Source organism: Alligator mississippiensis, chromosome 1 (assembly GCF_030867095.1).
Source record: "Alligator mississippiensis isolate rAllMis1 chromosome 1, rAllMis1, whole genome shotgun sequence".
NCBI lineage: Eukaryota > Metazoa > Chordata > Crocodylia > Alligatoridae > Alligator > Alligator mississippiensis.
In genome coordinates, this window is record NC_081824.1 from 231686479 (window position 1) to 231700063 (window position 13585).

Consider the following 13585-nt stretch of genomic DNA (forward strand, 5'->3'; position numbering starts at 1 on the left):
GGGCTGATATCTGATATAGACAGTTTTCTTCATATTGGGACTGATCTGATATCGGACCGATGTATTGGTGTATATCTACCCATTATCTAAATCATTAATGAAGATATTTAACAATACCAAACCTAGGAAAGACCCCTGAGAAGCCCCACTTGTTACCTCCTTCCAGCTAGACATTTAGACTTTGATGACTACACACTGAGCACAATGATCCAACCAGTTTTGTATCCACCTTACAGTACTTTCATCTAGTCTTAGGATGAACATATGTCCTGGACAGTCTCAACATCACAGCCACTGGAGAAAATTGAAGCTAAAGTTCCCATTGGTGGGAACTTTCGCTAAATGTGAGATGGGCAGGTGTCTCATGAAGTCCAACTGCTGGCAGTTCAGTGCCTAAGTCCCTCTTTGGATGAAGCCCTAAGAGTGACATTCTGTTTTTTTCTGGGTGTCAAAGTGACCATTTTTGGTTGTTTTCAGGGCATTTTTTCATGTACATGTCCAGAGAAATTCTATTCCTGGTTGTTTAGCCTGGTGCATGTGGATGATTATATGTGATCGTATCAGTGATTCTCAAACAGGATCCTTTTAAAAGTGCTGTGGGGTGCCTTGCAATAGTAGCAGAGTTAGATGTGTAAACATCTACACATGATTTGAAGATAAACTCAGAGATTTCAAATAGGAATCCCTGTGCCCTTGTACACATGGTGAAAATTGGCCATTGGGGATTCATTTGCAGTTTAATTGTGTTATGCCGTGTGGCAAAATGTCACCTCTGTTTCTCCCCAAAAACTCTGCTATATGACAATTTGGTTAACATGGTCACTGCAAAGGGCAGACTCCTCTGCCCCATCTCTTTAGGTAACCCTGAGTTGTAACCTGAGCTGGATACATTCCTGCGGGAGGGGAGGAAACCTGCTCCTTGACTGGCATCACATACCTGGGTAGGGGGCTTAAGCTCCCTATTGTTTTAAGCAATGCCAACATGACTGGGAGGGGGTTAGAGACCCTGCCAGTATGCCTGACAACCAATGATGCATTTCAAATTGGTTGGCTGGCAGCCCCCAGGTGCTGGCCTCCATTGGACCAGGTAAATGAGGTCATAAGGTCTATATAAGTTAAGAACTGCCCAGTAGGAGGGGCAGTAACCATGACGAAAACGCAGAGAGAGAAGCTGGACCATCTGAAACTTGCTCTCTCTCTTGAAACTCATGATCAATGAACTGCCTGCCTCCAGAGGTAATCTCTACCTGCCTCTGGATGATACCTGGCAGGAAAGAGGACTGAGATCAGATAACCCCAGCCAGGTGACTATCTAGCCTCTTCTTGAAGAGGGAAGAGGGATGGGAAGGCCAAGGGATGTGGAACATTTGTCAGAAGCAAGGAGGAGGAAGGAGGTGGGCTGAGCTGGGCGTTTTTGCCATCTTCTTGCAAGGAGGAGAGATCGCAGACTGTGACTGCTGGGCTTACCCAACATGGACGGGTTAGTATACGGTGCCCTCTAGCATGGATAAGACAAAACATGGGAGATGAGCAAAGAGAGTAATCTGAAAGGAGTTCACATCCCTAAGGAGGGACAAGACTCAGATTCTATCACTTTCCTTAACACACGATGGGCCTGACCTCATGCTGGTGTCAGAGCTGCATGGGCTCCAGTAGAACAATGCTGCTTTGCATAACGAGAGGATCTGGCCTGGTTGTATGAAGGAGCTGTAGCTCTGACCATCTGGAGCAGGGGTGGGCAAAATATGGCCCGTGGGCTGGGTGCAACCCGTGAGGCCATTCTATCCATCCTGGGGGGCCCCTAAAAAAATTAGGAAATTTAATATTTCTCTGCCCTTGGTTTCTGTCAAAAATTACAGGAACCAAGGTCAGTAGGACCCAGGGGGAGCCTGGTGGGCTCCCACAACAGCAGGCCCCCCCCCGGACCCTGGCTCCCCAGCTGGAAGCCCCAGCAGGGGCTCCTGGCCTGGGACAATGTTGCTGCCCTGCACCAGAACCTCAGGTAAGAGGGAAGGGGTGGGGGAAGGGCAAGGCAGGACCCTGGGCAGGGAAGGAGCCCGGGGAAAATTGGCCTGAGGGAAAGCTGAGCATGGGGGCAGAGGGGAAGCAGCCCCTTATCTGCCCCGTGGCCAGCACCCCATGCTGCAGCCACTCGCATCCTGTGTGGGGCTGCCTGTGCCTGATATAGACAGCCCTGTGCGGGCTGTGAGCAGCTGCAGCAGGAAGCGCCGGCCACGGAGTAGGGGAGGGGGCACTTTCCCCACCCCCTGCGCTCAACTTCTCCCTGGGCTCCTTCCCTGCTCCTTCATGGTGTGGAGAAAAGTGGCCCTTTCCCGCCCCATGGCTGGCTCTCTCTGCTGCAGCTGCTCGTAGCCTGTGCGGGGCTGTTATGAGCAGGCACAGGCAGCCCCACATGGGCTGTGAGCGGCTGCAATGTAGCGTGCTGGCCACGGGGTGAGCGAGGGGACAGTTTTTTCCCCTCCACTGTGCTCAGCACCACCTTGTAACCCAGCCCCACTGCCTGCCTGGGTCCTGCGCAGCTCCAGACTCGCCCATTGGGGCTGTGTGTGGTGACAGCAGCTGCGGCCCGCCCGCCTGCTGTACCAGGCAGTCATTACCATCACTGCCTGTGGGCTGCCCAGCACGTGCTTGGGCAGACAGCAGCAGCCAACACTGCCCGGCGTGGCATGCGAGGGGGCCCCAGCTACTGCTGCTGTGCGCAGCCCTGACAGGCAAGCCCAGAGTCGGGTTACAAGCTGGTGCTGAGTGCGGGGGAGGGGGGAGTGACCTCTCATTCACCCCATGGCTGGTGCCCATTGCAGCAGTCTCTTGCAGCCCGCATGGCGCTGCCTGTGCCTGTTCAGGACAGCCCCGTGTGGGCTGCGAGCAGCTGCAGCAGGGACTGCTGGCCATTGGGCGAGTGAGGGGCCTCTTTTCCTCATGCTCAGCACCAGCTTCTTCCCTGCTGGCAAGCAAGGGGACAGGGCTGTGCACTGCCCCTGCCTGTACTGCGGGGCTGGGGGGCACTGGAAGTGAGCAGGTGCGGGAGTCAGCAGGAGCACGGGGCCCGCACCGGTGTCCTGGGGCCAGTGCCGGAGGGGCCCAGAGCAGGTTGGCAGGAGCACAGGGTCCTGGCCAGCAGGGGCTCTATGGAGTCAGGCCAGCTCCCCCCTTTTCCTGCTGGTGCAGGCTAGCCCGGCTCCACAGACCCCTGCTAGCCTGCGTCCCACTTTGGGGCCCACTGGTTCTGGCCCTGGGACATGGGACCAATGTCCCAATGTCTTGGGACCAAAGGCATTGGGACATTGGTCCTAAGATGGTGACCATGGGGCAGGACACCTGTCAAAGGGTGGGGCTACCCGTGAGGCCCTCAAGAGCCTGCCAAAACTGGATAAGCGGCCCTCCGCCTAAAATAATTGCCTGCCCCTGAGCTGGAGAAAACTTGGGAAAGTGGCTTCTTTCTCTGCTTTAGCACTGTGAGATGGCTTCCTCTCACACTGCTATAAGCCAGGCAGAGCTCCTGTGAAATTAGCTGAGACGCTCATCCTACGTATTGTCCTTGCTAATATTACCATAGAATAGGTGCCATATTAGGCTCAATTCACATATTTTTATGCTGCATTGAAGGCCAGTGCAGAAGAGTTTTGCAGGTCAGTGATGGATTCTTGGTTCCTTACAAGTTAGATCCATACAGTCACAAGACTTTGCAATTTTTCTTGGTGACCAAAAATGCCTGACAGCAGAGTACTGATTTCACTACAACATTTACCATTCAGATTAATAAAATGGAAGGGGCCTTGTCTTGTTGGCTTTTAAATATCTGTTCTACATCCCAGCCAGAGAGGTTATCAGAATATTAGTCAATTGTAGATATTTGGAAATGTTGCTCATTTTAGGATTTAGGCGAATTGTTCTTAATGCCTTCATAGGAAATGTAGCCGCTTTGAAAGCATTTTCTGTTCCCAATCAGAACAGAAAGTTTAAATGAAAAGAAATCTAGAGTCTTTATTAAAAAGTCAAGAGTTGAGCTGCTGTGAGGACATTTTTTCCTGTCAGTGCAGAATCTCTACATGGCTTTTTAGCTCTAAGTGATCTTCTTAGTTTCTCTGCATTCTTAATCCTTATTGGTTCAGTTCTTTTTAGGTTTCCTTGTTCAGATGTTTGTACTTCTGTGTCATTTTCAATCTCCTGTGTTGTTTCTTGTTGCTTTGATGTTAGCTCTGTTTCCTTTGGTGAATCTTGTGATGGTGCTTCTTTTTTTCCTTTTACAAGATGCAAGTCTTGTCTGTTCCTTCTTAACACCTGTTCTTCTGGTGTGACTACTTTATAGGATCTGGGATCTATTTGATGGGAAACTAGTGCTTTTTGGTTCCACGTTTGTCCATCTGAAATAAGTATAATTTCTTTGTTGTGCAGTTGTGGTAACTCCCCAGAACCCCTGTCATAGTACCATTTTTGTTGGAGTTTGTCAAATTTTTAAAATGTTCTCACATCTTGCCTTTCATTCCAATGAGCATTGTCCACAAGCTTTTGCAGCCTGGTTTTGAGTTTCCTGCTAAACAGCATTTCTGTTGGGGACAATATTTCATGTATGTTGCCCTGTAATTTAAGAGTGACAGGTAAACATCAGTGTGTGAATCTGTAGCTTTTTTCAACAGTTTCTTCACTATTTGTATTTCATTTTCCACCAGAGCATTGGATTGTGGGTATTTAGGACTTGAGGTGTTGTGACAGATTTTCATATTTGTTTGCAAACTCCTTAAACTCAAGACAGTTGATAAGGTTTGTTGTCTGTTCTCACAATTTGTGGAATCCTATGTCTAGCAAAAATCGATTTGATATGAGTTATGACATAGTTTACTGTTGTGCTTTCAAGCAATGCAATTTCAGGATAGTGAAAAGAATAATCCAGCACTAATACATATTTTTTCCCTGCATGTATGAATAAGTCAATGCCCACTTGATACCATGGAGCTATCTGCGACCATCATGACCTCTTTTCTTTGTGCTAATCTGTACTTTAGGCACGTTGTACAAACCTTTACGGCATCTTCTATGTCATTATTTATGTTGGACCAATATAGAGCACACCTTGCTTTCCTTTTGCATTAGATGCTCCTCATGTATTTTGTTTAACAAGTCTTTATTTAGCACTGCTGGAACAAGAAGTCATGAGCCTTTGAACAAAATACTATCCAGTACTAACAGCTTTTCCTTAAGCTGAGAGTAGGGGCTAGGTATATGTGTTCCAGGACAACCGGCATAAAGAGCTGTTATCACTTTTTGCAATTTGGTGTCCTGCATAGTAGCTTCTGCAATTAGTGCTCACATTTTATCTGTGACAGGAATCAATCTTTTAATTAGATTAATATATACTATGTCTGGAATTCTGTCATTTTCCATTGTGACATATGCTCTGGACAATGTTTCTGCAATAAGTAGATGTTTTTGTAGTTGAAAGAAAGGTCTCTGTATTCTGGGTGGAATGTCTGATAAGCCTTTCTTTGATAGACCTTTGGTAACTATAGCAGTTTCAGTTTCCCATAGATGAATATATGAAATTTCCTACAGCCATATACCAGAGCTAAACTTTCTTTCTCAATTTGTGCATCTAGACATTCTGACTTAAAGAGTGTCCTAGATGTATGTGCTACTGGTCTCCAGCTATCCTCATGTTTTTGAAGCAAAGCTGTTCCAATGCCTTCTTTAGAAGCATCTGTTGACAATTTAATGGGTCTTTTAGGGTCATAGTATTTTAGTACCGGAGACTTCATTATTTTTTCCTTCAAGATTTTAAATTCGGCTTCATGTTCATGTTCCCATATCCACTGAGCATGCTTTTGTAGGCGTGATCTAAGGTGTTTGGTCTGCTCTGCTAAATTCAGTAGATATTTTCCTACAAAACTGATCACACCAAGTAATCTTTGCACCCTGTCCTTATCTGTAGGGGGTGGCATGTTTGTGATGGCTTGAGCCCTTGCAGGATCAATTTGTGTCCCTTTCTCAGAGAGCTTTTCTCCCAGATACATTATTTCTTTGACTCTGAATTTGCATTTTGGTTTGTTTAGTTTCAGACTTGCTCCGTGAGCTTTCCCTAGTGCCTTATTTAGTCTCAGGTCATGTTCTTCCATAGTATTTCCCCAAACTAATACATTATCAATATAAACCATAGTTCCATCAAGACCTTAAAAATGTGTTGCACCTTTCTATGAAATACTTCAGATGCAGAACACAGTCCAAAAGGAAGCCTACAAAATCAATACCTTCTGAAGGGTGTATTGGTGGTACATAATCTGGTGCTATTCTTTTCTAGGGGAACTTGCCAAAACCTAGAAGAAGCATCCAAAACGGAGAAATATTTAGCTTCTGCCACATTGCCAAAAACCTCTTCCTTGATGGGAATGGGAAAATGCTCCTTTCTGATGTACCTCTTCATTTGCTTAGGACCCAGACACAATCTCAAGGATCCATCTATTTTTTCTATTATGACCAGTGAATGAACCCAAACAGTTGGTTGCTCTACTTTTTCTATTATGTTGTGATAAGAAGATTATGCTACCTGCTGTAAAGATGTTCCAGGTCCCTGGGAAAAGGATGCCAAAGACTATAAGGAGTGCCGGAGAAGTTACTCCGAGCACAAACACTTACCCCATTGCAGACAAGAAGGGAAAGTACAGGTTGTAGGGAGATCACAGAAACCGAGGTTTATCAGCTCTGGTCAGTTCTGGTTGGGTGGTCATGTGATGGGAAGCAGTTTAAAAATGTGCCCAGAAACAACTGCAGGAAAGAGAGGAAGACAAGGACAGAACTGGAAGGAGTAAATATACAAATAATGCTTGGACTATGCCCTAGCAGGGGCAAAGGAGGAGAGTAGAGAACTCTCTCCTTTTGAGGCTTGGAGGATTATCTCTACTTACCTGAATCCAGAAGAAAGAAGGCAGTGCTCAGAGGGCTACTGGTTACTTGATCTGGGAAAATCTGCAGAGTCCAAAGACAACTAACCATGAGTGGTGGAGTTGCAGGCCTGGGGATGCATGAGAAACCCAAAACCCATTGTCCTGCATCCCATCTAAGGATAAATAGGGGTATACTAGAAACGGGGATCCCCATTGCTGGAGGCAATTAAGCTGTTCCCACCCAGGAAGAAGATACTGAGTACAGGGGGCTAGCCATCCGCTGTATGATAATATACCGAACCAAACCCAGGTCAGACAGCTCATTGGCTCGGTCTATCCGTGACCCTCAAAAAAACAACAGTGTGTGCAGAGAAATCATAGCCAGCCAAAGGTCAACAGCATTTTATGCCAGCAAGCCTCCCTCCTTCTTTTGGTTAACTAATTTATTTAGTTCCTTTTCCAGTTTCTCTCTTAGTACAAGGGGAACATTCTTGGAGCATGTAGGGTGGGAGTATTCGGTTCTCTTAATTCTATCTTGCACTCAGTTGAGTTTCCCTATGCCTTGAAACACATCATAACACTCTTATTCTATGTTCTTGCTTTCTAGTCCCTCAATGGCATCCATTCACTTAATTAAACCTAGAATTTCACATGTCTGCAACCCAATAATTGGCACTAGCTTTCCTGGGATTGTTACAAACTGAACTTTTACTATATTACCCTTGTGTCTAACATGCAGTGCACAAACACCCTTGGTTGCAATCATCTTCCCATTATATGCTTTAAGTCTCAATTTCTTATTCTCATACTACACAGGTTTATTTTTTATTTTATAAACAATGTATTCTGGTATTGCATTGACCTGTGCTTCTGTATCTAATTAAAAAATTATCATTAGTCCACTGGTGTCCAGGGTGATTTTCCAGTCCTCAGAAGAATGCATTTCTTGCATTGTGCCAGTGAGGAATTCTTCCTTTTCCTCATTGCGCGAGCATGTAGCTGCTGTTTCTTGTGTGTTGCATCCTGCTCCTTTATGCAAACCCTTGCAAAATGATTGAATCTTTTGTATTTGTTGTAGTACTTACCAAATGCAGGGAATTGGATGGGTTTGTGGTAATCCCCACAGCAGCTGCAGCTGACCATTGTTTCTTCAAGCAATTGTCTTTGGCCTCTGCTTGCATGCTTCATATTGAAGTCCTCCTCTCTATATTGCTTGTGTGTTGCCTTGGGTTTTTGCAGTCATAATCTTGTCTAGTTCAGTTTGTTCTGTTTTGTCCTCCAGCTTCTGCAGCCTGGCATTTATCATCTCAGCTGCTTGGAACATTCTAACTGCCTTTTACAAATTAAGATCAGTATCCTCTAACAGTCTTTTCTGAGGTTTATATTCCTTATACCCAGTACTATTTGGTGTATGATCGTGGACTCTTTTAGGTCTCCAAAGTTGCATGTCTGGCTCAGCAGTCAGGGGTCTTTGACAAACTCCTCTATTGTTTCACATTCTTTCTGCTACCTCACATGAAAATTATACCATTCAAAGGTTTCATTTTATTTGGGTATACAGTATTCCTCAAACTTTTTTTTATTACTGTGCCATAGCTTTTCTGTTCTGCTTCTGACAGTTGTAGACTATTATAAAGAGACAGAGCTTCTGGGCCTGCTATGTTTAAAAAAAAAAAAAAAAGCTCCCTTGAGTGAATCTTCCCTCTCTGCAGCTCCACTGGCCATCATATATATGGTGAAGCTTTGCTTAAATTACTTCCAGTTTTCTGCTGCATTGCTGTACAGCTTTAACTCCTCTGGAATTCTGAGATGCTCTATTTTTTCTTTCTTTCTTTGCACCCCACTCCTGGTACCATGCATAGTTCTCAAAAGATTAAGGAGTTAAGCTTATATAATGATAACACTTGTTTATTCAGAGAGCAGTACCCTGTCTACAGTTCTTTTGTTTCTTCTTGCAATCCCTAAGCAAATGTAGCAACTTATACACAACACTCTTAAAGGTAGCCAGACATTGTCCAAGCATAGAGAGCGCAGCAGGCAAGATTCTGCTTCCCCTCCCTACTGCCTGCTCTCCAGTGGTAAGCATCATTTCCCCTCTCTGCCCCCTGCCACTTCTTCCTCAGTCACTGAAATATCTTGCTATGCTCCTGGTAGGCCTTGCTATTTCTGGTATCTGCTAATTTCTGATTGTTTTGCAAACTTAACATCCTTTGCATGTGGACTTTTCTAATGTAATTATAGAATATAGCATACCACAAAATCCATCAGTATAAGCCTCTACTACAGTTATCTCAGTGTATCAGGATGTTGAATAAACCCATCATGTCCTCAGTAAATGCCACCTGACTGACTCAGCCTTCTCATATCCTGCCTATAATTTCCGTCTCTCTAGCAGCACCAGAAATGGGTGACCATCTGACTGCCTACTCGGACATGAAATTTGATCATTCTAAAAGGCAGAAACATGGAGACAAAGGTACGGTGTGGAATCAAACATCACTGTAGAAAAATATCTTGCATGCACATAAAGAGAAACCACATTAGATACATTGTCTATCTTTGAACTGCTGCTAAAAGCAGTGTTCTCAGAAATGGAAACCAACTATGAATGATTAAATGCAGCCAACACAAAGCATGACTATAAGCACATGGCCTATACTGGGCAAACATGTTGATAAGAACATTTTGTATGTATGTGGCTCTTAAAAAAATGGCCAATTGTTCCCCAGGAGGGATGGAACACTTGGCCCAGAAGTACTGCAATACCTGGCTGGCACTTGGAGAGGCTGCAGCAAGCTCCAGCACTTTCTCCCAGTGCCAAAAATGTGTAACCAAACAAAAGGCTGAGGAACTAGGGGAAAAGCACAAAAGCAATTCTCCATTGCCACAAAATTGATGGGAACCTTATTTAAAAAAAAAAGGCAGCTGCTCCCTCAGGAAGGAATGAGCACCAGGCCTAGTGGCCTAGAGTATTCCCAGGCCAGTGGGAGGAAACTGGAGCAAGTTTCCACACATTTCTCTGGTGCCAAAAATGCAGATTGGAACCTAACAGAGTGAAAGGCTAGTGCCAAAAAGATAATTTTTTTTGCAAAAATATATATTTCTATTTATATATACACAAATAATACTTTTACAAAAACTGTCCTATGGGAACTGTGGCAACATCCACACCCCTATGTCTGCATGCCCTCATCTCCAACCACAAACATAGGCCAGTACTGACCAACAGAGCACAACATATGGAAGTATTCATTGAGTGCAATCCCCTTCATCACCAACTCTTTTTCAAGTCATGCTGAACCACTACATTGCATACATTTTGCCTTCCTCTTCACTCTCACAAGTGAGTTGCACTTTTCTTCCCCATTTCAAATGATTCACCAGCCTTAAATGTCTGGCAAACATCACCAGATGGGGCCCCGAACACTTTACCCCAGAATCCTTCTCTCAGCCTGTCACACATAATTAGTGTGGCCCTACCCTCAATGAGGTGAACTCAGACCAGGTTGCCCTATGGCTTATCTACTTACCAATTTTTTGAGGATCATGGGACTTATGACAAGAACACTTGGCTTCAGTCATGAGTGGGGGGCTAAGTAACACATGGATCTTTTGTCGGGTATATGGAATACATACACATAATAAGCAGTGCTGAGCTGTGTGGTCACTATGACTTTAATGCTGTTGACTCTGGTGGGGCCCAACTCAGTGAACTATGTGATAAATAATGAGCTTTTTGGCGCTGGGCTAACTTGATCAGTCAATCTGGAATTTGGAACTAATTTGGTCGTAAGCTAAAAAAGTGTTTGCTCTATATATAAGTTCCAAAGTGCTACAAAAGAGTGTTTAAACTTACAGCAGTTAAAAAAATGTAAATGCATTAGTTCTGAATAAAGTAAGTCTATGGGTGCTATATGTAAATTGTTATAGCTGTTTTTATTTCAAGGTCAGTTTTTTTCAAATTTCCTTCTCAAGTCCATGTGTTCATGGACAACAGGGTCTGACAATCGAGGGAAGAGGGGGAAAGGGGATGAAGGGGGTAGAAACTGGGGGTGAGGGCAGAGGCCAAAGGGACTACCTGACCCCTTAGATTTATTTTCCCTAGTGTAGCAGTTGGAGGAGGACAAATGCAAGACAAACCTCCAATTATTAGTTTCTATATCTAAATGATATCAAATTTATATATGGAAAATGTATACATTCTAATTAATGGGACAATTATTCTAATTGTCTTATATTTGAGTAGATATGGCAATAGCACTCTTTATTCAGGGGCTGTGGTAGAAAAACTTAAAATAGTTTTCATAGGTTTTACCACCATTAAGTAAATTCTGCTTACCAAGAAAAAGAAAACAGCAGAGTCATGTCCCCAAAGTTCTTCTTTAACTTGTTTAGGAAGTTCTGATTCTTTACCTGTGTGATCTTTCAGACTCATTCACCCATTTGTGTTTTCTTCTCTTTGCTTGATTTCATACTCAAAAAGTCATCTCGAATGCAACCCAGCATTCTTGTCCTCATGATATACAAACTCACTGATGTTCTTTTCCTTTTAAATATTACTTTGGCTACCCCATCTCATGAAATATAGTCCTACAATGATAAATGGGGGATGAGAGTTTCTTTTGCCTCTAGCCATCGTTCAAAATTCATGTTTCTGAAGATTTCAGTTCTGTTTAATTTTCCTGTATCAGTGACAACAGCAAAGCAGTTCTTCTAGAGCATGTTCCAGGTTGCTTTCCATTACTGATAAAGGTATTAACTGGAATCTGTTATGGCCAAAGAAATAAGTATATCTTAACCTGAAACCTGTGTATGCTTAATGACCACTTTGGTATTCTTGGGGTGTTCACATCAAAGGCTATGACAGAATTTTTCCTAAAAGTTTATAGTCAGTTTCCATCTTAGATTGCCAGGAGCTGTGTAAGAGAACAATTGAGTCATTGGGTGGGAAGGGACCTCAAGGGTCATCTCATCTAACAATCTCTTGTTAATGCAAATGGCATCCTGAGTAGAACAAGTGCAGGGACAGCTGTATTCTCCACAAGCATCATACAGGGGACAAGGTTCATAGATTCATGGATGTGAGGGATGGAAGGGACCTCAGTAGTTCATCGAGTCCGACCCCCTGCCCTGGGCAGGGAAGAGCGCTTGGGTCAGACGACCCTAGCTAGGTGCGTGTCCAGTCTCCTCTTGAAGACCCCCAAGGTAGGGGAGAGCACCACCTCCCTTGGAAGCCCATTCCAGATTCTGGCAACGTTTACTGTGAAGAAGTTCTTTCTAATGTCCAACCTAAATCTGCTCTCTGTCAACTTGTGGCCATTGTTCCTAGTTACTCCAGGTGGTGCCCTAGTAAAAGAGCATCTCCTATTCCCTGCTGCCCTCCCTTGATGAATTTATAGGCAGCCACAAGATCACCTCTCAGTCTTCTCTTGTGAACGGTGAAGAGATCTAGGTCCCTCAGTCTCTCCTTGTAGGGCCTTGCCTGCAGGTCTCTGACCGAATGCGTGGCTCTCCTCTGAACCCTCTCAAGATTCTCCACATCCCTCTTGAAGGGCAGCACCCAGAACTGGATGGAGTACTCCAACTGTGGCCTGACCAGTGCTGCTTAGGGGGGAAGCATCACCTCCCTAGATCTGTTCGTCATGCATCTGCTAATGTATGATGAAGTGCAGTTAGCCTTGTTGATCACTTTGTCACATTGACGACTCATGTTCATCTTGGACTCATGTCCAAGATCCCTTCCTGCTGCTGTGCTGCTGAGAAGGTCATCCCCCAGCCTGTAAGTGTGTTGGTGTTTTTTTTTTTTCCCCAGGTGCAGCATTTTGCACTTGTCTTTGTTGAACTGCATCCTATTTCATTCTGTCCATTTTTCTAACCTGTCCAGATCTGCCTGGATCCATCCCCTACCTTCTGGTGTGTTAACTTTGTCCCATAATTTGGTATCATCTGCGAACTTGGATAGGGTGCTCTCCACGCCCTTGTCCAAGACACTGATGAAGACACTGAATAGCACCAGTCTAAGGACCGAGCCTTGTGGGATTCCACTGCCCACATCTTTCCAGTTCAATATCGATCCATCCACCACCACTCTCTGGGTGCGACCCCTAAGCCAATTTACCACCCACCTGACTGTGTAATCATCTACATCACAGCCTGTCAGTTTCATTTTGAGAACAGAATGAGATACTGTATCAAAGGCCTTCTTAAAGTCTAGGTAGATGACATCTACCTCAGCTCCTGTGTCTGAAGAACTCATGGTGCCCTCTTCCTCCTATCAGTCCCTGCTCTTGTTTCCTGAGAAGGAAAAAGTCTCCATCACTTATGGACATGCCTAGTCTGGCTTTGACAATCACCTTTTGTGTCAGCTCCTGTAGAATCCAGTTCTTCAGGGCTTCATTAATTTTCCAGGATAGAATGACAGTGGGGGGTTTGTTGCCTATAAATGCTTGGATACAGAGCTCTGTGAATTAAGGATTTTTCCATTCAGTAAGTAAAGGAAAACATCACCATCATCAACAATAAATAAAATTGGTTCGGGTCCATCAGAAACATTTTGCTTAACAGAAATAGAGTTTTTAGGTAATTTAACATTTTTCCCCCATTCCTTTAATAAATATAGACCAAATTCTAAAGACTAAAATGACATCATTTTGAAATGAGAAGTCAAAACCTATCTCTTCAGGAACACT

At 44.3% G+C, this 13585-nt stretch overlaps 1 protein-coding gene across 2 annotated transcripts in view; it reads left to right on the plus strand.

Annotated features, from left to right (window-relative positions):
* The window catches only part of LOC102573503 (natural killer cells antigen CD94), a 45018-nt gene that overhangs the window by 19226 nt on the left and 12207 nt on the right, over positions 1-13585 (plus strand). The window contains exon 2 of one of the 2 annotated variants that reach the window (XM_059726294.1): positions 9292-9372. In XM_059726294.1, the coding sequence (XP_059582277.1) occupies positions 9292-9372 (81 nt within the window). Of the gene's footprint in view, positions 1-9288; positions 9373-13585 lie in introns of both variants that reach the window. The other variant, XM_059726288.1, reaches the window with a different exon arrangement.